Source organism: Lolium rigidum, chromosome 4 (assembly GCF_022539505.1).
Source record: "Lolium rigidum isolate FL_2022 chromosome 4, APGP_CSIRO_Lrig_0.1, whole genome shotgun sequence".
Classification (NCBI taxonomy): domain Eukaryota; kingdom Viridiplantae; phylum Streptophyta; class Magnoliopsida; order Poales; family Poaceae; genus Lolium; species Lolium rigidum.
This window is the reverse complement of record NC_061511.1, coordinates 133635256-133661314: the sequence shown is the minus strand read 5'-3', so window position 1 is coordinate 133661314 and position 26059 is coordinate 133635256. Positions and strand designations below refer to the sequence as shown.

The 26059-nt window shown below is 44.9% G+C and overlaps 1 protein-coding gene across 1 annotated transcript in view; it reads left to right on the top strand.

Annotated features, from left to right (window-relative positions):
- The window catches only part of LOC124647528, a 58401-nt gene that overhangs the window by 17108 nt on the left and 15234 nt on the right, over positions 1-26059 (top strand). Inside the window, exon 2 of the mRNA XM_047187457.1 lies at positions 8654-8670. Coding sequence (XP_047043413.1) covers positions 8654-8670 — 17 coding nt within the window. The remainder of the gene's footprint in view (positions 1-8653; positions 8671-26059) is intronic.

The window sequence follows — 26059 nt, the reverse complement described above, 5'->3', positions numbered from 1 at the left end:
CGGGTCGGAGGATGACGACGACGACGATGACGAGGAGGAAGAAGAAGCCCCTGCCGACGGCTTCGGCAGCAGCGACGAGGACTTCGCCGGCAGCAGCGCCGATGGCAGCTACGACGGCGACGACGAGGGCAGCGACGGCCCGTAGATTAGGGACTACTAGCATAGGACTAGTAGTAGTAAATTAGGCAGTAGATCTTCCTTTTGTGAGCAATCGGCTCTTCTTGTAAAAAACCCTCTTTATCAATGAAGAATGCTTCCATGTCAATTTTGCCGATTGTCAAAGTAAGTCAACGCGCAAAGAGCCGATGGCAACGCATCGGCCTCTTGCCATAAAACACTAGTAAGGCCAAACTCAGTTGCCTGTTCAAACGGTAACCTGCGACCCTTGTCTGAAGGAGCAAACTCAGATCCCCAAATCGCCCATCGAACAGATTCAACTCACAGCCACGCGAATCCCAGATCCCAAGCGTGCAGACTCAACTCCGCAGCGAATCTGATGGCGGAATCATCCAGCGCCAACGCTTCGGTCTCTGGCCTGAAGGTAATCCTCAACTGCTCATCGCCATCCGAGCATAGTGTTAGAATTAACAGCAAAACATCTGAATTAATGCCTTATTTCACCATCAATTTTAGGTATCAGACATTCTGTTGCCGCATCCTTCTCTTCCAAATTCTCTTTGTCTTGGTCCTCGTTCTGTTGAGAGTCCTGCTCATCTGATTTCTTGCGAGGCCAATAGGATTCCCTTCGTCAACCAGAACTTAGATCTAACCTCTTGGGCCGACTGCTTACGAGCCTGGCCTAACCCTCCTGAAGACTGGGTGTCATGGTACAGTAGAGTATCCAAAACTTACCAAGCCAAATGGGAAACCACAGGAATAGCCGATGCTTTATCCTTATCACTGTCTCCCCTTGAGAAGCACGAAAACCTTCTAAAAACCATCGGCTACTTCTGGTCTGATGCTCTGAACTGCTTCATGTTTGGCCACGGTCCCATGACACCAACTCTGCTAGATGTGGCCATGATTACTGGTCTAGACATTTCATCCCCCAGCCCCTCTGCTTTTATGCTGCCAAAGGTCCCCTTCAAACTCTCCTCCAAAACAGAGTGCACAAACTGGGGTGCCTACCTTAGACGCCACATGAAAAACAAAGGCCCTGTAACAGAGAAAGAACACACGGCCTTCCTGAATTTCTGGTTGGAACACTTCATATTCTGTGGCCCTTCACTTGCCCCAACCAAGAACTATCTTTCTTTGGCTTATGAACTCGCCAGAGGTACCCAGCTTGGCCTCGGCAAACTGTTCCTAGGAGAGGTCTATCGATATCTCCAACTGATGTCTGTCAATTTGTTTTCCCAAAAGACAGTCAAAACAGGAGGTCCCTGGTGGTTTATTCAGCTATGGGCTCAGCTGTATTTCCAGAACCACATCCCAAACTTCCCACCTTTGGCCACCTGCACCTTTCCAGATACTAATGGGAAACCAATCCGATGCACTAGCTACGGCCAAGCTCTGCATAGCCTTCCAGGTAGTAAACTGATCCCCAAGGAAGCATCAGAGTGGTTCAGAATTTTCTTCCAAGGCCCGGACAATCCTCTCTTCTTTCCTTACACGGAGTCTGAAAATTTTGAAAATCCAGTCTCCTTCAGGCTAGACTGCTTTGCCGATGACCCCAGCACCCGGCAATTGTATTCCACCATGATCCGTCCCTGCTTCCTTCCAGTTGGCATGAGCACCTCAAACAGGATCATCAAACCTGGTTATGAGTCCTATCAGCCGGTCATAGAAGCGCGGCAGTTTGGTCTTGGGCAGGTGTCTCCACACTTCTTCCTCCACCACTTGACAGAGAGCAGAGCTGAGTTGCCCGATGTCCTCACCGGTCAGAGGTGTTACTCTTTCTTTGATGCTCTAGCCATCCCAGTCCCTCACAACCTCTCTTTCACCTCATCAACTGATGGTTTTGAGACTTGGTGGTCAATGTGGAAGACCCATGCCTTCAGGAGACCTCTGGGACCATAGCTGAAACAACTTGATGCTGAATATGATATCCCTGCAGAACAGGTACCACCACTCACAAATTTTCTTGCAGTGGCTTACAATGATTTTTATAACCTTGCTCTGTTTCCTTGCAGCAACAAGATGGTCCAGAACCTGTACATGATGATGGCTCCCCCTTCAAATTCCTCCCACCAGCTCCGGTGGTCCTCTTCTGCAAAAACTCACCACCCTTGAAAAGGTTGTGATGCAGAGCCAGCCGATTTCACCAAAATCGGCTTCCAAAAGCAAAGTATCTTCCGGGCCAGCTGCCCCCTGAGCCTCAATCAAGGCGAGAACAGCAGTGAGGAAAGTAGCTGCCAGGGAGACCTTGAAGTGCCAAAACCCTACTCCAGCTCAAGAAAGTTTGCACGTAAGCTAATCCATGCCTTGACTGATTTCATCTACCCTTATGGGCTTCTGTAAATATGCTGGGGCTTACTAACTCTCCTTTTACAGGCCTCCACTGAAGACAACTCCAGCGAGGAAACCCAACCCAGTCGAGGGAATTCGAGTTCGGGCAACTCCGTGAAAATCACCATGCAGAGCCAGCCAGATTTGCCACCATCGGCTTCCAAGAAAAGGTCAGTTCCTGAACCTGCTGCCTCCCAAGCTCCAACCAAAGCAGGGCAGGGCGGTCTACACACAAAGAGCCGATGCATCAAGAGAGCTCGAAAGGAACCGCAAGCCCCTTCATCAAACCAAGAGGCTTCTAATGTAATTACCCTCGATACTCTCTTCGGCTCATATTTCATGCTAACCCATCGCTGCTCGCATCGGCTAACCACTTCCTTTGCAGACCGATGACACCTCTAGTGGGGAAGTCGAGGAGGTACTGATGCCCTCCGCCAACCTGGACCTAGCAACCTCTAAAAGTGTAGCTGACAAGGTTGCCAACTTGGCCAAGCCCACAGCAGAAACACAAGAACCGATTGCTTCATCATCGGCTGTCCCCCTGGTCTTAGGAGAGGTTCGCTCCTTTTGTTTGGCTTGCCCTTCCCTTTTGCTGCATACTGACGCTGCTCTTGTTGTTTGTCAGGGTTGTGACCTCTCGGGCTTGCTATCGTTCGATCCTGAATCCATCGAACCAGCTCCTTCAACGGCATGCGATGAACCAGGACCCAGCGCCATCCTTGGTCAATTCCAGTGTCTCAAAGCCCTGCTTTCCTCCCCGATCGAGACATTGGTTGAAGACCCCGAGGAAGTGAAGAGCGTTCTTGAAGAAATCCAGCCTCATCTCCCGTAACGTTGCGGGTGAAACTCGGCCGGTTGTGACTCTGTCTGCCTACAGGTCAAGGGTGAAGTTGGCTCGTCAGAGAATCGACCTACGCCACGCCCAACTTCCGCTGAAAGCCGATATTGCAGACAAATGTCAGCGGCTCAATGAGAAAAAGGCGGCCTTGGATGCCAAAACTGACACCTCTGTCAGCAGCGCCGAACTTGAGACCTTGCGCAAGGACCTGGAGGACCTCGAAGAGAGGGTCCGGGCAACCAAACAGCTTATCCAAGATAAGGAAGCCCTTATTGCCCACTCCCAAGAGGAAGCAGAAGGCCTCAAAGCTCAACTGAAGACTGATCTGGCAGAAATACGTGCCCAGAGCAAACAGCTGGTGACGGGCGAGGACAAAGATGACGAGGCCAAGATCGCCGAAGTGGATCGTGTCCGTGCTGACGCCCTCCGTGCCCTCGAGGCATTCCTTCAGTAGAGCCTATCTATGTAATCTGATAACTGCTCAATTGAGCTTGTACTTCTAGAGTCGATGGCTGCGCATCGGCTTTTTAGTCTGAAGTCGATGTCTGTGCATCGGCTGTGATTTGTATGTACATTTTTTTTACCGACCGATTTCATGCATCGGCCCCCATATTTCACTGTCCGTCATCCCACATGCTTGGGAAATATTTCTTGAGATGCTGACCATTGACAGCCACTGGGAATTTCACACCGTTCAGCTCCTCGAGCATGTATGCGTTACCCTTTAAAACTTGGCCGACTCTGTACGGCCCCTGCCAATTTGGAGACCATTTACCATACACTGCATCCTTAGTCCCCAATGGCAGTACAGCTTCCCATACCAGATCACCAAGGTGGAACTCCTTTGGTCTCACCTTCTTATTATATGCGCGAGCTACCTTGGCTTTGTTCTCTTTAAATTTCTCAAGCGACCAAAGTCTGAGTTCTATTAGATCCTCAATGCTATCACTCATCAGGGCTGCATATTCTTCAGTTGTTAAATCATTCTGAAACGCAATACGTCTCGACCCAGCCGTAATTTCCCAGGGCAGTACGGCTTCTTGTCCATAGACTAGATGGTATGGCGAGGTTTTTATTGCTCCATGACATGACATGCGATAAGCCCACAAAGCCTTTGACAAAACCTCGTGCCAACGTCTAGGGTGCTCGTCGATTTTCCTCTTAATCAGCTTGATAAGGCTCGTGTTGGACGCTTCAGCTTGCCCATTTGCTTGAGCATAGTATGGAGACAATCGGATCAACTTAATTCCCATGTCCTCGCAGAACTTTCTAAACTCTTTAGATATGAAGACCGAACCTCCATCGGTCGTGATAGTCTGGGGAATCCCGAATCTATGAATGACATGTTCTTTCACAAAATTGATAACATCTTCCGATTTTACTGACTTCATAGGGACGGCTTCCACCCATTTAGTGAAATAATCTGTAATGGCCAAGATCCACACATGGCCTTTGCTCGATGGAGGATTGATTTTGCCGATCATATCCATGCCCCAACCTCGAAATGGCCAAGGCTTGATGATGGGGTTCATTGCTGATGCGGGTACCGTCTGAATTTTCCCAAACCTCTGACATGCTTGACACCCTTTATAGTACTTAAAACAATCCTCAAGCATGGTAGGCCAATAAAACCCCGATCGCCTGATCAACCATTTCATTTTATGAGCCGATTGGTGAGTTCCACAGGCGCCTTCGTGTACCTCGTGTAAGAGCCGATTTGACTCGGTTGGTCCCAGACATTTGAGAAGTAACCCTTCCAAAGTCCTGTAGAACATGTAATCCCCGATAAGGACATACTTCATGGCCTTGTATCTTATCCGTTTAGGTGCCCCCCGAGCCGAATCTTTCAAGTAATTGAAGATATCGGCTCTCCAATCATCCGGTTCCAGGAACTGTACCTGAACATCGGCTCCATCTGCTACATCCTTGTAGCCTGATGCCATCTGTGCGAGATCGTTGGCCTCGATATTTTGTGACCTCGGGATCCAATTGAAGTTTATGTACCTAAATTGTGCCATTAGCTCACGGCATTGCATCCATAATGGGAAGAGCGACTCACTCTCGCATTTGTATTCTTCCGTGAGTTGGGAAATCAACAATTTTGAGTCTCCAAAAAGTTCCACTGCTTCTGCCCCGGCTTCCAAAAGCAACTCCATTCCCTTGCGTATTGCCTCATACTCAGCGACATTGTTGGTGCACGGGGTAGGTAGCCTGATGGAGAAGGAATATGTTGCCCCCCGAGGCGACACGAGTAGAATACCGATGCCACAACCATCGTCACAAGCCGATCCATCGAAAAACATGGCCCATGCACGTACCGACAGTGCTGCTATATCAGTGTTGATTCGTTCAGCAATAAGATCGGCCAACGCTTGTCCCTTGACTGCTTTCGCAGGCTGATACCGGAGATCAAATTCCGATAATGCAAACATCCATTTACCGAGTCGGCCTTTCAGCACAGGAGCCGATAGCATATGTTTGATGACATCTGACTTGCATATGATGACAATTTCCACTGACAGCAAGACGCGACGAAGCTGGGTGCAGGTGAAAAATAGGCAGAGGCACAACTTCTCGATCTCAGGGTACCTAGTCTCTGCATCCAACATCCGTCTGCTGAGGTAGAAAGCAACTCTCTCCAGACCATCATAAACTTGCACCACCACTGAGGCGATGGAAGTGTCAGCTACTGATAAGTAAATATAGAATGGTGTGTCTTGCTGGGGCGGAACCAACACAGGTGGCTTCGTTAGATACTCTTTAATCTCGTCAAACGCTTGCTGTTGCTCTGCCCCCCAGCGAAACTCTTCATCAGATTTGATTTTTACCAATCCCATGAACGGCTCGATTCGTCCTGACAGGTTGGAGATGAACCTTCTGACGAAGTTGATTTTGCCGATGAGAGACTGGAGTTCTTTCTTCGTGGTAGGTGGCTGCATTGTTTGCACTGCCTCCTGACTTTTCAAGCCGATCTCAATTCCGCGTTCATGAACCAAGAAACCCAAGAATTGACCGGCCGTTACACCAAAAGCACACTTCTTTGGATTCATTCTTAGTCCGAATTTTCTAGTTCGGTCCAGGATGCATCGCAAGTCCTCCAAGTGTCCTTCTAGTGAAACAGACTTGACTACCACGTCATCGATGTATATCTCCACCAACTTGCCGATCAGATCATGAAAGATGTAATTCATGGCTCTTTGGTATGTTGCGCCGGCATTTTTCAGTCCAAATGTCATGACTACATATTCAAACAAGCCAACCGAACCTGGGTACTCCGAATGCAGTCTTGTGTATATCTTCTGGAGCCATAAAAATTTGGTTGTAGCCGGCATTGCCATCCATGAAACTTAAAACCTTATGACCAGCAGCTGCATTGATCAATGTCTCTGCTACCGGCATGGGATATTCAACCTTTGAAGTGGCTCTATTGAGATCTCGAAAATCTATGGCGACGCGCCATCGGCCGTCCTTTTTCTGTACAGGTACGATACTAGAAATCCACTCAGCATACCTGCATGGCCTGATGAACCCGGCGTTCAACATTTTCTCGATCTCTTTCTTGACTTCTTCTAAAATTTCGGCCTTCATCTGTCGTGCTCGTTGCTGGAATGGCCGAAATCCTTTCTTGAGAGGGAGCCGATGCTCAATGATGCTCCTGTCTAACCCGGGCATCTCTGTGTAATCCCAAGCAAAACAACCCGGGTATTCTTTCAACAAAGCGATCATCAGGCCCCTCAGATACGAGTCTAACTTTTTGCTGATAAATGTTGGTCGTGGCTTATCCCCAGGACCAATGTCAATCTCTTCTAGCTCATCGGCCGATGTAAACCCATATCCTAGCTTTCCGTCGCCTGCTAGATCAATGTTGAACACAGGCAAAACGTATGGAGAGGATAATTTGGGCCGATTGCTGGAATCGGCCCCCTTTTTGATTGCATTGCTCAATGGAGGTTTACAACTTATTTGTGCTCTACTGCGGGAGGGAGTCTCCCTACTACGACTACATGACATGCTTGAGGTGAGATCATAGCTTTTTATTTTTTGGGGCCGATCGCAGGGATCGGCCTTGCCACGTACGTCCATTGACTTTGCTCTTGCTACTCTGTCAGGCCGGTGGATAAGACCAGCCTCACCCCATTTTTTGTAGCTTCGATGCGCTCACAGCTGTCCAAACTGACTCCAGAGAGCGGCCCTTGGTCTTCCGCGTCCCAAATATTCATGCCAGCTATTGAGATCTCAATCGAGTCATCTGCATGAACGACCTCCACTTCATCTCCATCCCACTGTATCAGGCATTGGTGCATTGTGGATGGAATGCAGCAGTTGGCGTGAATCCAATCCCTCCCTAGCGAGGACAGCATAGGTGCTTTTGCTGTCGACGATGAAGAATGATGTAGGGATGGTTTTTCGGCCTACGGTTAGATCCACGTTCAGAACGCCTTGCGTTTCTGATGCTTGGCCGTTGAAGTCGCTTAATGTGACGTTGGTTTTGATCAGATCTTCTTTAGAGCGTCCCAAACGCCGTAGCATGGAGTACGGCATTATATTGACTGCCGCTCCCGTATCAACCAACATCTTGTTGACAGGCTGCCCATTGATATAACCTTTTAGGTACAGGGCCTTCAAATGTTTGTAGCTCTTCTCTCGTGGCTTTTCTAAAATAACTGGCCGCGAGACGCAGTCAAACTGTGCCACCGGCACTTCTTTAGTTCCTGGAGCACAAAACTGTGACGGAAGTATAAACACCATATTTGTGCCAGCCGATGCCTTTGGATCGGCTTTTACTTGTTTGGGGCGCCATTCTTTCTTCTGTGGACGAGTCTCCGCGTCCAAAGTTTGCTGAATTTTCACGGCCAGATCGGGCCGCGCTTTCCTCAACGTGTGCAGGTATTGCGCCTCGGCTTCCTCCAAGCTACGTAGCCGCTGAACCCTACGCTTTTGGGAGTGACTGAGTCCATCAGGGCACCACCTTGGCCGGTGGTATCTATCTTCTTCATCTTCTGACTCCTCGAAATCTTCCTCTCGAGATGACTCAGATCTTCTGTTCTGAGATGGGAGAGGCCCTAGACGTTTGAACACTGAAACCTCACCTGCGTCCTCCTTCTGCTGTCTACATTCCGGGCAGTTGTCGATTGTAGGCAATCGGCTCATTCCGGAATCCCAGCAGTGCTTAAAGAAAGGACAATCCCAGTGTCTGTCCATATCTTCCTGCTCCCTTGACTTCCCCTTAGCGCGGCGTTCATATCCTTCATCGTCTCTATCATACCGACGATATTTTCTGTTGTCTGCATCAGACCGACGATATCTCTCGTCGTCTACGTTGTACCGCCGGCGTCGATCGTACTGACGCTCATATTTGTTAAGGAGATGTGCGGAGAGTGGTCGTTGATACCGCACATTTCTCACTTGTTCCTCGGTGATGTACAGTCTATCATCATATCGGGGCCGATCGCGAGGGCCGGCCTCCTCCTTTTGCTTGCCACGGGAGTGATTGATTTCTTATTTATCCCTGCCAGGGTGGTATACAGGCCCTGCCATGTTAACATCGAACGAGAAATCTGGCTGACGCCTCACGGAGTGATTGCATTCCACCATGTTGACACCAGGAAACGGTTGGGTGTCCACTTTCAAGGCAAACTGATCAAAGACCAGACGGCCTTGTTCTATCGCCAGTTGGATCTGCCGACGCAACTCTTTGCAGTCATTGGTGACATGGGTGAACGAGTGATGCCACTTGCAGTACGGTCTTCCGTTCATCTCTTGCACCGTAGGGATTTTATGGCCTTCGGGTAACTTCAGTTGTTTCTCCTTAAGCAAGTAAATCGAATATCCGCTCAGCCTTGCTTACATCGAAGTCAAACCCTTTTGCAGGCCCTTGTTGTTTCACCCATTTGCGGGACACGGGGTTTGCCCCCGAGCCCATTCAGCCACGACCACTTCCTCGGTCTTCTCGCAAGTCTCCAACTTCTTCTGTCTCGACCAGGCCTATCGGGCGTTTGAACTTGTCTTGGTACAATTCTGGGTGGCGCTGCTCATACAACGTTAATTTCTGAGCCATGTGCGCCAGTGAATTGTATTCCACTTGGAAAGCCAGATCCTTGATCGGCGCTGCGAGGCCCAGCACTGCCAGTTCGACTGCTTCTTTCTCATTCAAACGAGCCGAATAGCATCGGTTCTTGACAGTCCTGAAACGCTGAATGTATTCCGACACCGTTTCGCCCCGCTTCTGCCGCACCTGCGCCAGATCGGCAATGCCAGCCTCGTTAGCTTCTGAGTGATATTGCACGTGAAACTGCTCTTTGTCAACACCCGGATTTTTAAGTCCAGATGCCTATTATGCCATTCATCGCAATCCCAGAAATATTGTTTTTGCGAGACATAATAGATTAATATCACAACACATCATTCATTACAACGCATAATTGTCTTACAACAAGGGATCACATGATCCAGTCTCATTACAATACTAGTTGATCTATTGATCAATTACAAAACACATAGCGGAAGCGACGTAGCGTAGTAGTAGTCCATCTATTCCACAGCAACTCGTTGACGTCGGAGTGATCCTAGTTGTCGTAGACGTCCCGTCGTCCTTCTTCCGGGTTCCGGTACTCTTCTTCATAGTCCGGCCATTTGAATAGCCGGGGACACGGCCGTGAGTACTTTAAAGTACTCGCAAACTAATACTAATGTAAGTAGTATCAACTATAATAAGGGGGTTCTAAGCTCTAGTTTCATTTGCATAAAGCCAGTTTTATTTCATAAGCACTTTAGTAAACAAAACCTCTTTATTTGCCTAACTTACTCAGGTGGGAACATTAGTGTCATTCCCACAACTCAGTTGTGATTCAAAGTCAAAGTCACCTTTCAAACTCAAGTCACAAGTCACCATTCATATTTTTGGAAAAGTTCTGATGACGGAACAGTATGGCCTTTCCAACTGTCCATAACCGCGGACGCGGCTATTCGAATAGGTTAAACTCTGCAGAGGTTGTACACTTGTGCCACAACAATTGCAATAGTTCGTCAGGGGTAACTGGCCCCGATTTATCGTACGCAGTACGCGAACTACCAATCCTAACCTTTCATTTACATATCCTAGTATAGGCACCTCTCCCCATGAGCTTGGCCTCCCGAGTGAAGACAGACGGTCGGCCTGGGAACCGCACAGTGGCTTGGGCCGGACATTCACCTCATTTCACGTCATTTCACATCACTTCACCAAGTACGGAGGCAGCCTCGGCATAACCCCTATGACGCTTGTTCGGAGGGAACCCATACTAAAATACATAAGTTTCCAGCTAAGCCTTACCCGCATTCGGGTATTGTGGGGGTACTTGTAAAATTGGAATGGTATCGCATCCGAACCCAACCATCAGTTTTTGTAAAATTCACCAAGTCATTCACCAGTTATATTCACCTTCAAAATCTCTCAATAGAATGACTCATCATTCCAAGGTTTTCAAAGTCATTTCAATTCACAAGTTCCCAAATAGAGTAGTCACTTTTAATATTGAGCACTAGCCACTAGTTAGGAGGGGTGCTAAGTATCTTGGAGCTTGCTAGGCTAAGTGTGATGCTCTTGTACTACTCTATAATTCAACCAAGTGAATCATAAATCAAAAAGTAACTTTGATAAATAAAATCAAGTAAAGCTTGTAAAGTAAAAACTTGGGATAGGTTCATAAAGTAAAATGTAATGGTGCCTTGCTCTTGTAGAGCTTTGCACTTGGCAAGAATATAAACTTGCAACCAAAATAGCTTGCATTAGTCTAGCTTGCATTGGTAATAGCTTGCAAGAATATTAGCTTGCAAGAATATTAGCTTGCAAGAATATTAGCTTGCAAGAATATTAGCTTGCCTTGGTTGAGGTGGTGGTCAAAGTTCTCTTTTCCTTCCTCTTGGTAGAAAACCTCCTCCTCCTGATAGTCTCCGGTGCTAGCGTCTATAAACGAATACGAGGGTAACAATCACCAAACAAATATTAAATGGTTACTTAGCCTTATTGGCTCACTGATGGCGTGTAACTCACACGTTCGTTGGGAACCCCAAGAGGAAGGTATGATGCGCACAGCAGCAAGTTTTCCCTCAGAAAGAAACCAAGGTTTATCGAACCAGGAGGAGCCAAGAAGCACGTTGAAGGTTGATGGCGGCGGGATGTAGTGCGGCGCAACACCGGGGATTCCGGCGCCAACGTGGAACCCGCACAACACAACCAAAGTACTTTGCCCCAACGAAACGAGTGAGGTTGTCAATCTCACCGGCTTGCTCGTAACAAAGGATTAACCGTATTGTGTGGAAGATGATTGTTTGCGGAAAACGAGTAGAACAAGTATTGCGAGTAGATTGTATTTCAGTAAAGAGAATTGGACCGGGGTCCACAGTTCACTAGAGGTGTCTCTCCCATAAGACAAACAGCATGTTGGGTGAACAAATTACAGCTTGGGCAATTGACAAATAAAGAGAGCATGACCATGCACATACATATCATGATGAGTATTGTGAGATTTAATTGGGCATTACGACAAAGTACATAGACCGCCATCCAACCGCATCTATGCCTAAAAAGTCCACCTTCGAAGTTATCATCCGAACCCCTTCCAGTATTAAGTTGCAAAGCAACGGACAATTGCATTAAGTATGGTGCGTAATGTAATCAACAACTACATCCTTAGACATAGCATCAATGTTTTATCCCTAGTGGCAACAGACACAACACAACCTTAGAACTTTCTCGTCACTCGTCCTGGTGTCAATGCGGGCATGAACCCACTATCGAGCATAAGTACTCCCTCTTGGAGTTACAAGCATCTACTTGGCCGGAGCATCTACTAGTAACGGAGAGCATGCAAGATCATAAATAACACATAGGTATAACTTTGATAATCAACATAACAAGTATTCTCTATTCATCGGATCCCAACAAACGCAACATATAGAATTACATATAGATGATCTTGATCATGATAGGCAGCTCACAAGATCCGACAATGATAGCACAATGGGGAGAAGACAACCATCTAGCTACTGCTATGGACCCATAGTCCAGGGGTAGACTACTCACACATCACACCGGAGGCAACCATGGCGGCGTAGAGTCCTCCGGGAGATGATTCCCCTTTCCGGCAGGGTGCCGGAGGCGATCTCCTGGATCCCCCGAGATGGGATCGGCGTTGGCGGCGTCTCTGGAAGGTTTTCCGTATCGTGGCTCTCGGTACTGGGGGTTTCGTCACGGAGGCTATTTGTAGGCGGAAGGGCAGGTCAAGAGGCGGCACGGGGGCCCCACACCACAGGGCCGCGCGGCCAAGGGTGTGGCCCCCTCGTGGCCCCTCTTCGTCTCTCCTTCGGACTTCTGGAAGCTTCGTGGCAAAATAGGACCCTGGGCGTTGATTTCGTCCAATTCCGAGAATATTTCGTTACTAGGATTTCGAAACCAAAAACAGCAGAAAACAAGAATCGGCACTTCGGCATCTTGTTAATAGGTTAGTTCCAGAAAATGCACGAATATGACATAAAGTGTGCATAAAACATGTAGACAACATCAATAATGTGGCATGGAACATAAGAAATTATCGATACGTCGGAGACGTATCAGCATCCCCAAGCTTAGTTCTGCTCGTCCCGAGCAGGTAAAACGATAACACAGATAATTTCTGGAGTGACATGCCATCATAATCTTGATCATACTATTTGTAAAGCATATGTAGTGAATGCAGCGATTAAAACAATGTATATGACATGAGTAAACAAGTGAATCATATAGCAAAGACTTTTCATGAATAGCACTTCAAGACAAGCATCAATAAGTCTTGCATAAGAGTTAACTCATAAAGGAATAATTCAAAGTAAAGGTATTGAAGCAACACAAAAGAAGATTAAGTTTCAGCGGTTGCTTTCAACTTGTAACATATATATCTCATGGATATTGTCAACATAGAGTAATATAATAAGTGCAATAAGCAAGTATGTAGGAATCAATGCACAGTTCACACAAGTGTTTGCTTCTTGAGGTGGAGAGAAATAGGTGAACTGACTCAACATTGAAAGTAAAAGAATGATCCTCATAGAGGAAAAGCATCGATTGCTATATTTGTGCTAGAGCTTTGATTTTGAAAACATGAAACAATTTTGTCAACGGTAGTAATAAAGCATATGCATTATGTAAATTATATCTTATAAGTTGCAAGCCTCATGCATAGTGTACCAATAGTGCCCGCACCTTGTCCTAATTAGCTTGGACTACCTGGATTATCACCGCAATACATATGCTTTCACCAAGTATCACAAAGGGTACCTCTATGCCACCTGTACAAAGGTCTAAGGAGAAAGCTCGCATTTGGATTTCTCGCTTTTGATTATTCTCAACTTAGACATCCATACCGGGACAACATAGACAACGAGATAATGGACTCCTCTTTTAATGCTTAAGCATTCAACAACAATTAATTCTTTTCTCATTAGAGATTTGAGGATGTTTGTCCAAAACTGAAACTTCCACCATGGATCATGGCTTTAGTTAGCGGCCCAATGTTCTTCTCTAACAATATGCATGCTCAAACCATTCAACTTAGTGTAGATCGCCCTTACTTCGGACAAGACGAACATGCATAGCAACTCACATGAAATTCAACAATGAAAAGTTGATGGCGTCCCCGGTAAACATGGTTATCGCACAACAAGCAACTTAATAAGAGATAAAGTGCATAATTACATATTCAATACCACAATAGTTTTTAAGCTATTTGTCCCATGAGCTATATATTGCAAAGGTGAATGATGGAATTTTAAAGGTAGCACTCAAGCAATTTACTTTGGAATGGCGGAAAATACCATGTAGTAGGTAGGTATGGTGGACACAAATGGCATAGTGGTTGGCTCAAGTATTTTGGATGCATGAGAAGTATTCCCTCTCGATACAAGGTTTAGGCTAGCAAGGCTTATTTGAAACAAACACAAGGATGAACCGGTGCAGCAAAACTCACATAAAAGACATATTGAAAACATTATAAGACTCTACACCGTCTTCCTTGTTGTTCAAACTCAATACTAGAAATTATCTAGACCTTAGAGAAACCAAATATGCAAACCAAATTTTAGCATGCTCTATGTATTTCTTCATTAATGGGTGCAAAGCATATGATGCAAGAGCTTAAACATGAGCACAACAATTGCCAAGTATCACATTACCCAAGACATTTATAGCAATTACTACATGTATCATTTTCCAATTCCAACCATATAACAATTTAACGAAGGAGAAACTTCGCCATGAATACTATGAGTAGAAACCAAGGACATACTTGTCCATATGCTACAGCGGAGCGTGTCTCTCTCCCATAAAGTGAATGCTAGGATCCATTTTATTCAAACAAAACAAAAAAAAAACAAAAACAAACCGACGCTCCAAGAAAAAGCACATAAGATGTGATGGAATAAAAATATAGTTTAAGGGGAGGAACCTGATAATGTTGTCGATGAAGAAGGGGATGCCTTGGGCATCCCCAAGCTTAGACGCTTGAGTCTTCTTAATATATGCAGGGGTGAACCACCGGGGCATCCCCAAGCTTAGAGCTTTCACTCTCCTTGATCATGTTGCATCATACTCCTCTCTTGATCCTTGAAAACTTCCTCCACACCAAACTCGAAACAACTCATTAGAGGGTTAGTGCACAATATAAATTAACATATTCAGAGGTGACACAATCATTCTTAACACTTCTGGACATTGCATAATGCTACTGGACATTAGTGGATCAAAGAAATTCATCCAACATAGCAAAAGAGGCAATGCGAAATAAAAGGCAGAATCTGTCAAAACAGAACAGTTCGTATTGACGAATTTTAAAATGGCACCAGACTTGCTCAAATGAAAATGCCCAAATTGAATGAAAGTTGCATACATATCTGAGGATCATGCAAGTAAATTGGCTTAATTTTCTGAGCTACCTACAGGGAGGTGGACCCAGATTCGTGACAGCAAAGAAATCTGGAACTCGTGCAGTAATCCAAATCTAGTACTTACTTTTCTATCAACGGCTTAACTTGGCACAACAAAACACAAAACTAAGATAAGGAGAGGTTGCTACAGTAGTAAACAACTTCCAAGACACAAAATAAAAACAAAGTACTGTAGGTAAAAACATGGGTTGTCTCCCATAAGCGCTTTTCTTTAACGCCTTTCAGCTAGGCGCAGAAAGTGTGTATCAAGTATTATCAAGAGACGGTGTGTCAACCTTACCCTGGGCTTTACCCTTACCTTTCTTGTTTTTTTTCTTTCCCTTTGGTTTAGGAAATATATGATTTCCCCCTGGTATAGAGGTGAATTTCAGAGTGCCTTCTCCAACATCAATGACTGCTCCCAATAGTTTCAGCAGGGATCTCCCGAGTATGATTTTTCCTGTTTCAATAACAAGATAATCAATGGATATTGTTCTTCCAAGAATGGTTGTATGCACACCTGCGGCTATTCCTTTAGGAATTATAGTAGAGTTATCAATGAGAGTTATTTCTTCTCCTCCTTCATCAACTCCCCAAAGTTTCAAAGATTTATAAATACTTTCGTGCATAAGGCAAAATTCATACATAATATCACAAGTAGGCATGGAGAGTTCGATCACCGATAACAATTTTAACAGACAGGATCCCACAATGAGAGTTTAGAGTTCACTAAAACTTGTTCAAGACGATTACGAACGTGGCAATAGTTATCATCCAAGCGAGATGTACTTATCTCGAGATTGTTTAATCTACTATATATGCTAGTGAGGGCTGAATCAAAGTTATTAGCTGAATCATGTGATGCAACCAACTTCTTTATGGCATTAAAAGCTTGATCCCCATTGCAATGAAGGAAATCTCCTCCCACTAAAGTATCCAAAGCATATCTATAACGAACCATAAGACCAAAATAAAAATTACTAAGGAGCAAACTTAGAGTCATTTGAGGTTCAGTTTTACGATAAGAAGTAAAAATTCTAGACCAGGCATCCTTAAAACTCTCCTCATCCCCTTGTTTAAAAGTGAAGACTAATTCTTCAGGCGAAGAAGTAACAGGTTCAGAGCTAGACATGGTAGCAAAAGTAACTAATTTTTTGAATTTTTAGTGTAGAGTGCAAGACAGTAAATAAAGCAAACTAGATGCAAGTAAACTAATTTTTTTGTGTTTTCGATATAGCAAACAAGATAGCAAATAAAGTAAAACTAGCAACTAATTTTTTTTTGTATTTTGATTTAGTGCAGCAAACAAAGTAGTAAATAAAACTAAGCAAGACAAAAACAAAGTAAAGAGATTGAGAAGTGGAGACTCCCCTTGCAGCGTGTCTTGATCTCCCCGGCAACGGCGCCGTAAAAATATGCTTGATGGCGTGTAACTCACACGTTCGTTGGGAACCCCAAGAGGAAGGTATGATGCGCACAGCATCAAGTTTTCCCTCGTAAAGAAACCAAGGTTTATCGAACCAGGAGGAGCCAAGAAGCACGTTGAAGGTTGATGGCGGCGGGATGTAGTGCGGCGCAACACCGGGATTCCGGCGCCAACGTGGAACCCGCACAACACAACCAAAGTACTTTGCCCCAACGAAACAGCTGAGGTTGTCAATCTCACCGGCTTGCCGTAACAAAGGATTAACCGTATTGTGTGGAAGATGATTGTTTGCGTAGAAAACGAGTAGAACAAGTATTGCAAGTAGATTGTATTTCAAGTAAAGAGAATTGGACCGGGGTCCACAGCTCACTAGAGGTGTCTCTCCCATAAGACAAACAACATGTTGGGTGAACAAATTACAGCTTGGGCAATTGACAAATAAAGAGAGCATGACCATGCACATACATATCATGATGAGTATTGTGAGATTTAATTGGGCATTACGACAAAGTACATAGACCGCCATCCAACCGCATCTATGCCTAAAAAGTCCACCTTCGGGTTATCATCCGAACCCCTTCCAGTATTAAGTTGCAAAGCAACAGACAATTGCATTAAGTATGGTGCGTAATGTAATCAACAACTACATCCTTAGACATAGCATCAATGTTTTATCCCTAGTGGCAACAACACAACACAACCTTAGAACTTTCTCGTCATCGTCCCGTGTGTCAATGCAGCATGAACCCACTATCGAGCATAAGTACTCCCTCTTGGAGTTACAAGCATCTACTTGGCCGGAGCATCTACTAGTAACGGAGAGCATGCAAGATCATAAATAACACATAGGTATAACTTTGATAATCAACATAACAAGTATTCTCTATTCATCGGATCCCAACAAACGCAACATATAGAATTACATATAGATGATCTTGATCATGATAGGCAGCTCACAAGATCCGACAATGATAGCACAATGGGGAGAAGACAACCATCTAGCTACCGCTATGGACCCATAGTCCAGGGGTAGACTACTCACACATCACACCGGAGGCGACCATGGCAGCGTAGAGTCCTCCGGGAGATGATTCCCCTCTCCGGCGAGGTGCCGGAGGCGATCTCCTGGATCCCCCGAGATGGGATCGGCGTTGGCGGCGTCTCCGGGAAGGTTTTCCGTATCGTGGCTCTCGGTAATGGGGGTTTCGTCACGGAGGCTATTTGTAGGCGGAAGGGCAGGTCAAGAGGCGGCACGGGGGCCCCACACCACAGGGCCGCGCGGCCAAGGGGGGGCCGCGCCGCCCTAGGGTGTGGCCCCCTCGTGGCCCCTCTTCGTCTCTCCTTCGGACTTCCGGAAGCTTCGTGGAAAAATAGGCCCCCGGGCTTTGATTTCATCCAATTCCGAGAATATTTCCTTACTAGGATTTCTGAAACCAAAAACAGCAGAAAACAAAGAATCGGCACTTCGGCATCTTGTTAATAGGTTAGTTCCAGAAAATGCATGAATATGACATAAAGTGTGCATAAAACATGTAGATAACATCAATAATGTGGCATGGAACATAAGAAATTATCGATACGTCGGAGACGTATCACTCACTCAAGATGATCTATTATCATCACGAACATTATTCAAACTTAGACTAAGGTTTCTTCTTAGGTTTTGGAAAACAACTCCCCTTATTGAAATGTGGATTAGGGTTTCTCTTTAGTTTGGGAGAAATAATTTCCTCTCATTGAACATTGTTAAGATTTAATTTCCTCAATTCATAAAGGTGAGATCATGTTGACCATGGTCTTGACCATGGTCAATACTTCACATTTACCATTTGAGAAACATGATTTAAATGAGGTTCCATACCTCATGCAATTTAAATCCTATTTGATTTAATATCCACAAGTGAGCATATATGAGACCAAGCAATAGAGGTCATCACATTACTTTATACCACTTGGGAAAATGATTTAAATGAGGTGCTACACCTCATAGATTTGAAACCCTAATTTTGAAATAGTTTAAATGGGCTAGATTTTGACTACATAGCCAATACTTTGCTCTAGCCCATGATCATATGAAACAACTATAGTATTTTATTACATAATAAACTAGACAACATCAAATGTGATTTATGAGAGGTGGAACCACCTCAAAATAGTTTATGGTTGATTTTTAAGATTTATTTGAAGTTTGAAAAGTTACTGATTTGTTATTTTTATTGTAGAGGATCTACGAAGAATTTTGAATTGAATCCAGTGTGATTAGCTAGGTACTTTCATGAGTTTTCCAAAACATTTTGAATCACTAAATTTGGATTTGTACAATTTAAGATATTCAAAATCTAGCAAAGTATCTGTAAGCAAATTAAAGGGAAAAAAATTAAACGAAGTTTGAATTCGAGAAGGGGGCGGGAAGAAGTTGGGCCGGCCCAGTTGCTGCCCGGGCCTGGCGTGCATGGCGCATGCACGTCGGGCTCGCGCGGGGCGCGCGGATCGTCGGATCGGGATCTGATGGCACTGGGCCGTCGTCTCCCTCCCGACGTCGGTGAACTTCCGACGGCTCTCCTGCTCACCTCCGGGCACGGTTTGCGGCGAGGTTTGTTGCGTTCGGCTAGGATTTTCCAGGGCTTCAAATCGGTTTAGGTGGTGGAGGCTGAGGGAGTGAGAAAATGGGGCGGCGGTGGTGTGCTCTCCGGCAAGCTTCGGGCTCCGGTTGGTGGCGATGGGAGCGAGAGAGGAAGGCTAGGGGCGAGAGAGGTGAGCTTCTGAGTGGTGTGGTGAAGTCCAGAGGCGAGGGGGCGTTTATATAGTGGCTGGAGGCGTGGGGCGCGACGTGGTCGGCATGGCCACGACGTCACGGTGCACGGCGGCACGGGCGTCTCCGGCACTGCTGCTGCGTCAGGAGGGAGCTCATTGGTAGGTGATGACGCGTGAGTAGTGGCGCGGTTGATGGCGTCGTGTGCAGGGCGCACAGGGTCAATGCCGACGTCGGCGTCCTTCAAGGGCGTCTCGTCGCGTCGTTGTCCTGGCGCGCGCGCGGGCCAACGGCCGTGTCTGGCAGTTGTGCGGGACCGAGAGGGAGCTGGTGGCGCAGGGTGACGTGGCCGGAACGCGGTGTGCAGGCGAGGAGAGGGAGGTGTCCACGGGCTGGTGACCAAGTACTTGGCATGGATGGTTTTAGTCCACTATTTGCTCTCCTTGTCCCATGGTAGTGTCTAGCAGGTGTAAAGGGTCAAGGGCAATTGATGTGACATGGTGAAAGGGAGGGAAAATGTCCAGGGTAGGTATTGACACGGTGGTGACCATGGGAGTGACATGGTGAGGCATTGAGGTGTGCAAGTGTATTGCTTGGGTCAACTCTGGTGTTATGGTGTTCAGGGGAGTGAGAGAGGTCTCCTAGACATGGTGTGCATGGTGAGAGAGGCCTAGGGTGGTCACATTTGATTTATGAAAAAGTAGGTGTGACATAGGCTATGTACTTGGCTTGTCTTGGTACATGTGGATGATGTCAAGGTGAACTGATGTCATGGTTGTTGGTGTGGTACAAGGTACTATGGCTGATCTCAAAAGATAGAAAAAGAGAGGGGTACATAATTGGTAGGAGTGGGTGTACCTTTATGTAAAAAGTGAATCCTTATGTAAAAACCTCATGTGTGGGTAAATTTTGCTAGGTCTCTTCATGGATGAGCTACAAATGATATTTGGCAGCAAATGGTGGCATTGGTTTGGGTTTTGGGCAAGATTTGTGAAGTTTCGAAAAGTGGAGGGAATCTAGAATTTGTTTCAATGTTGCCACTTTGCACTCTTGTATTAAGCAATGGTCAACTCTCTGGTCAAAGTGGTCAACACGAAAAATGTTCATCTTGATGAGGTCTTAGATGAGGTGCAAAGATTTGTTAGGGTTTGGTTTAAGAATCTCTTAATAGAAGAGCTCAAAGTGGGTAAGATAATATAAAATGGCCAAATGACCATTATCATATATAAGTTGCATTTGAATTCTTCTTTGCTTTGATTTGGGTTTCTTTGATGCAATTGTGTTTGTTTATCATATATAAACATTCTACAAGCAAGAGATCAAGCAATGGTGGCCTTTGGTAAAGATTTGCAAAATTGGTCTTATATGTATGTGAGTGAAAAATGGAATTATCTCACCATTTGAATTCTCTCCATTTGATTTGACTTTTCTTGACTCTAATGTGGTTCTTATTAGTTTATAAACATTTTAAGACCATTGAAACCAATTCAAATGGTCTTGCTCAAAGATTTGTAAAAATGGCCATAACACATAAGAGGTGATGTGTCACTTTTCATTATTCTTGTAATTTGTTGACCTTGCTTTACTTGGACATGGGTTGGGGTCAATTTAGTGTTATATTAGGTTGAGGGATGGTTTCCCCTCATTTGGTCAAGGTTTAAAGTCATAGGTCAAAGTTTGGTGAAATGGCTATGTGCCACATATGCCTCTATGCATATGTTGCATTTGAGTTTTAATTTGACTTGGCTTGACCCAATTGGTGGTGTTGAGTGTTGAAATGGTATATAGGAGTGATCCCACCATTCACAACATGTATTAGGGTCAAGATTCTTAAATTCACATATTTGCTATTTTACTCTCATATGCCTCTATGGCATTTTTAGTTTCTTTTTAATTTCTTTGGAAACCACTTGAAATTGGTTTGATAAGTACTAGGTAAGGTGTATGAAGGTTTTCCAAACCTCTAAGCAAGTAGAAAAGATTAGGGTAAGGTTTTATAAATATAGCCATAGGCACATATGCCTTTTTCTTATTTAAATTTCTTTTTATTTTATTTTAACTTGGGTGATGAAAAGAGAGGTGAGGTTTAGGGTTTAAGGTCATTTCTAAATACTTTAACAAGCAATCATGGCAATAGCACAAGAATTAAGCAAGATCACTATGTATCACACTTAATTTAATAAAAGTTTTTGTTAGTTCCAAAATTTGGAACTAGGGAAATTCATTTGTTTTGTTTTGAATTTTTGGGATGTTACAAACCCTTCCCCCTTAAACAAATCTCGTCCCGAGATTTTAAGAAAAGTTAGGTTCCTAAGAGAGATTGAGCATTTTATTAACAGGAGGACATACTTGGCATGGTCTGGGGTGCTTCCTGAGCTTCAGTGGCAGTCATGTGGTAGAGACGGCCGTTGTTGTTGTTCTGGTTCCTTCTTCCGGCAAAGCGGCGTTGTTGCTGAGCAGGTGCAGCGGTATTGGCGGCTATCTTGGCAAGCTTCTTGGGGAACTCATTGGAGTAGTGACCCACAACTCCACATTCATAGCAGTTCACAGTTGACTTGTCTTTGGGAGTGACAGGAACAGCGTTGCTTCCAGTCCTTGGGGCAGTATTGGGGTTGTTGTTGTTACCGTTGGGGTGGGTGTTGTTGTTGTGATTGTTGTTGTTGTTGCCTCCGGGCTTCGGGGGTCCTCCGTTGTTGTTGGTGTAGTTGGGGCGATAATTCTGAGTGGTTGGCTTGTTGTATCTTGGGGTGAATCCTCCAGAGGAGTTGTTGCGGTGCTTCTGGGCATTGTTGGGCCCATTCTGGTTCATCATTCTTCTCTTGCGGTTCTCGTTGGCTTGATGCAGCTTCCCTTCCATCTGAATGGCTGAGTCTACTAGGGCTTCGAGGTCAGCGAACGGAATGTTCACTAACACAGTTTGCATCTCGTCATGTAGTCCGTTCAGAAATCTTTCCTTTCTCTTCTCGTTGGTGTTGGTCTCATCCGGGGCGTACCTTGACAGAGTAAGAAACATGTCGCGGTATTCCACCACGGACATCCTTCCTTGTTTGAGTTCCCGGAACTCGTCTCTCATTTTCTTGATCAGTCCTTGGGGCACATGGTACTTGCTAAACTTCAGCTTGAAGTCTTCCCAGGTCATCATTTGTCCAGGCATTCATTGCGCGGGCGCTTGTCCACCAGGCTCGTGCAGGTCCTGACAGATAGTGGGTGGCGAACAAGTACTTTCTCTCGCGGCTTCTACTCCCGCAACTTCTAGGTTGTTCTCCATTGTCTGGAGCCAGCCATCAGCATCTAGGGGCTCTTCAGTCTTGTTGAACATGGGTGGGTTGGTGTTCTGAAAGTTCTTCAACTTTGACCCCGGGTGGTCGTGGTTTCCATGGCCGTTGTTGTTCTGAGCAAGCTGCTGCAGTGCAGCAATGTTGGCTTGGCGTTCAACTCTCTCGGCTTCCCGGTCAGCCATCATCATCTGTAGCATCTGCATCAGGGCGTCTTGGGTGGCGTTGCGGGTTGGTGGGGCCATCTGAATCATTGAGGTAGATGATAAGATAAGAGGGAAATTTCTAAGGTTTGTTTTGTTACGGTTTAAAAAGTTCATAACTTGAAAATTTGAGTAGTGTTGCGGAGGTAAAAACCAACAACACTTTTTCATTCATACCAAGCATCATACATTACAAAGTTAACACACCGTTGGTTTGAAGAACCATTCATTCGTTCTACGATACAAGGGAATCCTGATACAACTCACACCTACTTAAGTGCTGGGGTGATACTACTCTTCAGGGTGGATTCTTCGTCTTCACGGGTGATGTGCTTGGCGAGAGGCTAGGGCGTTGTCCAAATCCCTGCGGGTTTTGTACAGCCTGAAGTCCTGATGTGCTACATAGTGGTTCATCTCCGGGTGTGGTGGCATGGTCATCGATCTTCCCATGGAGTCATGTCTTGGGTAGTAGATGAAGCGAGTGTTCTTGATCTTGTTCTCATTTTGTCCACACGGCACGGGCAATTGCTTCATGCATAGCTCGACTAGTCCTTCCTTCCAAGTGTTTCCCGTTACGTAAAAACCGGATGGTTTCCCATACCGGGCTCCAAGCTTTCTTCGTAGATCGCTTGAAACTTCCCACCGAGGGGGTTCTCCGGAGTGATTGTTGCGGGGTATTCCGAAGAACTCGGGATACGGGTATCCTAGATATTCCACTAGTTGCTTCAAATCCTTTTCGAACCTCAGTTCTCCTCCGTGACCAAGCTGATAGCACTCCCATTTGTATTCCATCTATGAACAAAGAGGAGGAGTAAATTAGAGAAGTATTCAAGTGTGCCAAATTTTAGATAGTGCTACAAAGAAAAAGTAGAGCATGAATTTCTCATTTTGAAAAAGATTTCAAGGGTAAGAGTGAGAATAACTTTTTCACAAATATTCACTTCTTTGGTTTTTGAAACTAAGTTTTGCAGACGTCCATTCTAACTAGGGTATCCTAAGGTCAACAATGGCTCTGATACCAACTTGTCAACACCCGGATTTTTAAGTCCAGATGCCTATTATGCCATTCATCGCAATCCCAGGAATATTGTTTTTGCGAGACATAATAGATTAATATCACAACACATCATTCATTACAACGCATAATTGTCTTACAACAAGGGATCACATGATCCAGTCTCATTACAATACTAGTTGATCTATTGATCAATTACAAAACACATAGCGGAAGCGACGTAGCGTAGTAGTAGTCCATCTATTCCACAGGCAACTGTTGACGTCAGGAGTGATCCTAGTTGTCGTAGACGTCCTGCTGTCCTTCTTCCGGGTTCCGGTACTCTTCTTCATAGTCTGGCCATTTGAATAGCCAGGGACACAGCCGTGAGTACTTTAAAGTACTCGCAAACTAATACTAATGTAAGTAGTATCAACTATAATAAGGGGGTTCTAAGCTCTAGTTTCATTTGCATAAAGCCAGTTTTATTTCATAAGCACTTTAGTAAACAAAACCTCTTCATTTGCCTAACTTACTCAGGTGGGAACATTAGTGTCATTCCCACAACTCAGTCGTGATTCAAAGTCAAAGTCACCTTTCAAACTCAAGTCACAAGTCACCATTCATATTTTTGGAAAAGTTCTGATGACGGAACAGTATGGCCTTTCCAACTGTCCATAACCGCGGACGCGGCTATTCGAATAGGTTAAACTCTGCAGAGGTTGTACACTTGTGCCACAACAATTGCAATAGTTCGTCGTGGGTAATCGGCCCTGATTTATCGTACGCAGTACGCGAACTACCAATCCTAACCTTTCATTTACATATCCTAGTATAGGCACCTCTCCCCATGAGCTTGGCCTCCCAGGTGAAGACAGACGGTCGCCACGGGAACCGCACGAGGCTTGGGCCGGACATTCACCTCATTTCACGTCATTTCACATCACTTCACCGGTACGGAGGCAGCCTCGGCATAACCCCTATGACGCTTGTTCGAGAGGAACCCATACTAAAATACATAAGTTTCCAGCTAAGCCTTACCCAGATTCAGGTATTGTGGGGGTACTTGTAAAATTGGAATGGTATCGCATCCGAACCCAACCATCGGTTTTTGTAAAATTCACCAAGTCATTCACCAGCTTATATTCACCTTCAAAATCTCTCAATAGAATGACTCATCATTCCAAGGTTTTCAAAGTCATTTCAATTCACAAGTTCCCAAATAGAGTAGTCACTTTTAATATTGAGCACTAGCCACTAGTTAGGAGGGGTGCTAAGTATCTTGGAGCTTGCTAGGCTAAGTGTGATGCTCTTGTACTACTCTATAATTCAACCAAGTGAATCATAAATCAAAAAGTAACTTTGATAAATAAAATCAAGTAAAGCTTGTAAAGTAAAAACTTGGGATAGGTTCATAAAGTAAAATGTAATGGTGCCTTGCTCTTGTAGAGCTTTGCACTTGGCAAGAATATAAACTTGCAACCAAAATAGTTTGCATTAGTCTAGCTTGCATTGGTAATAGCTTGCAAGAATATTAGCTTGCAAGAATATTAGCTTGCAAGAATATTAGCTTGCAAGAATATTAGCTTGCCTTGGTTGAGGTGGTGGTCAAAGTTCTCTTTTCCTTCCTCTTGGTAGAAAACCTCCTCCTCCTGATAGTCTCCGGTGCTAGCGTCTATAAACGAATACGAGGGTAACAATCACCAAACAAATATTAAATGGTTACTTAGCCTTATTGGCTCACTCAAGATGATCTATTATCATCACAAACATTATTCAAACTTAGACTAAGGTTTCTTCTTAGGTTTTGGAAAACAACTCCCCTTATTGAAATGTGGATTAGGGTTTCTCTTTAGTTTGGGAGAAATAATTTCCTCTCATTGAACATTGTTAAGATTTAATTTCCTCAATTCATAAAGGTGAGATCATGTTGACCATGGTCTTGACCATGGTCAATACTTCACATTTACCATTTGAGAAACATGATTTAAATGAGGTTCCATACCTCATGCAATTTAAATCCTATTTGATTTAATATCCACAAGTGAGCATATATGAGACCAAGCAATAGAGGTCATCACATTACTTTATACCACTTGGGAAAATGATTTAAATGAGGTGCTACACCTCATAGATTTGAAACCCTAATTTTGAAATAGTTTAAATGGGCTAGATTTTGACTACAT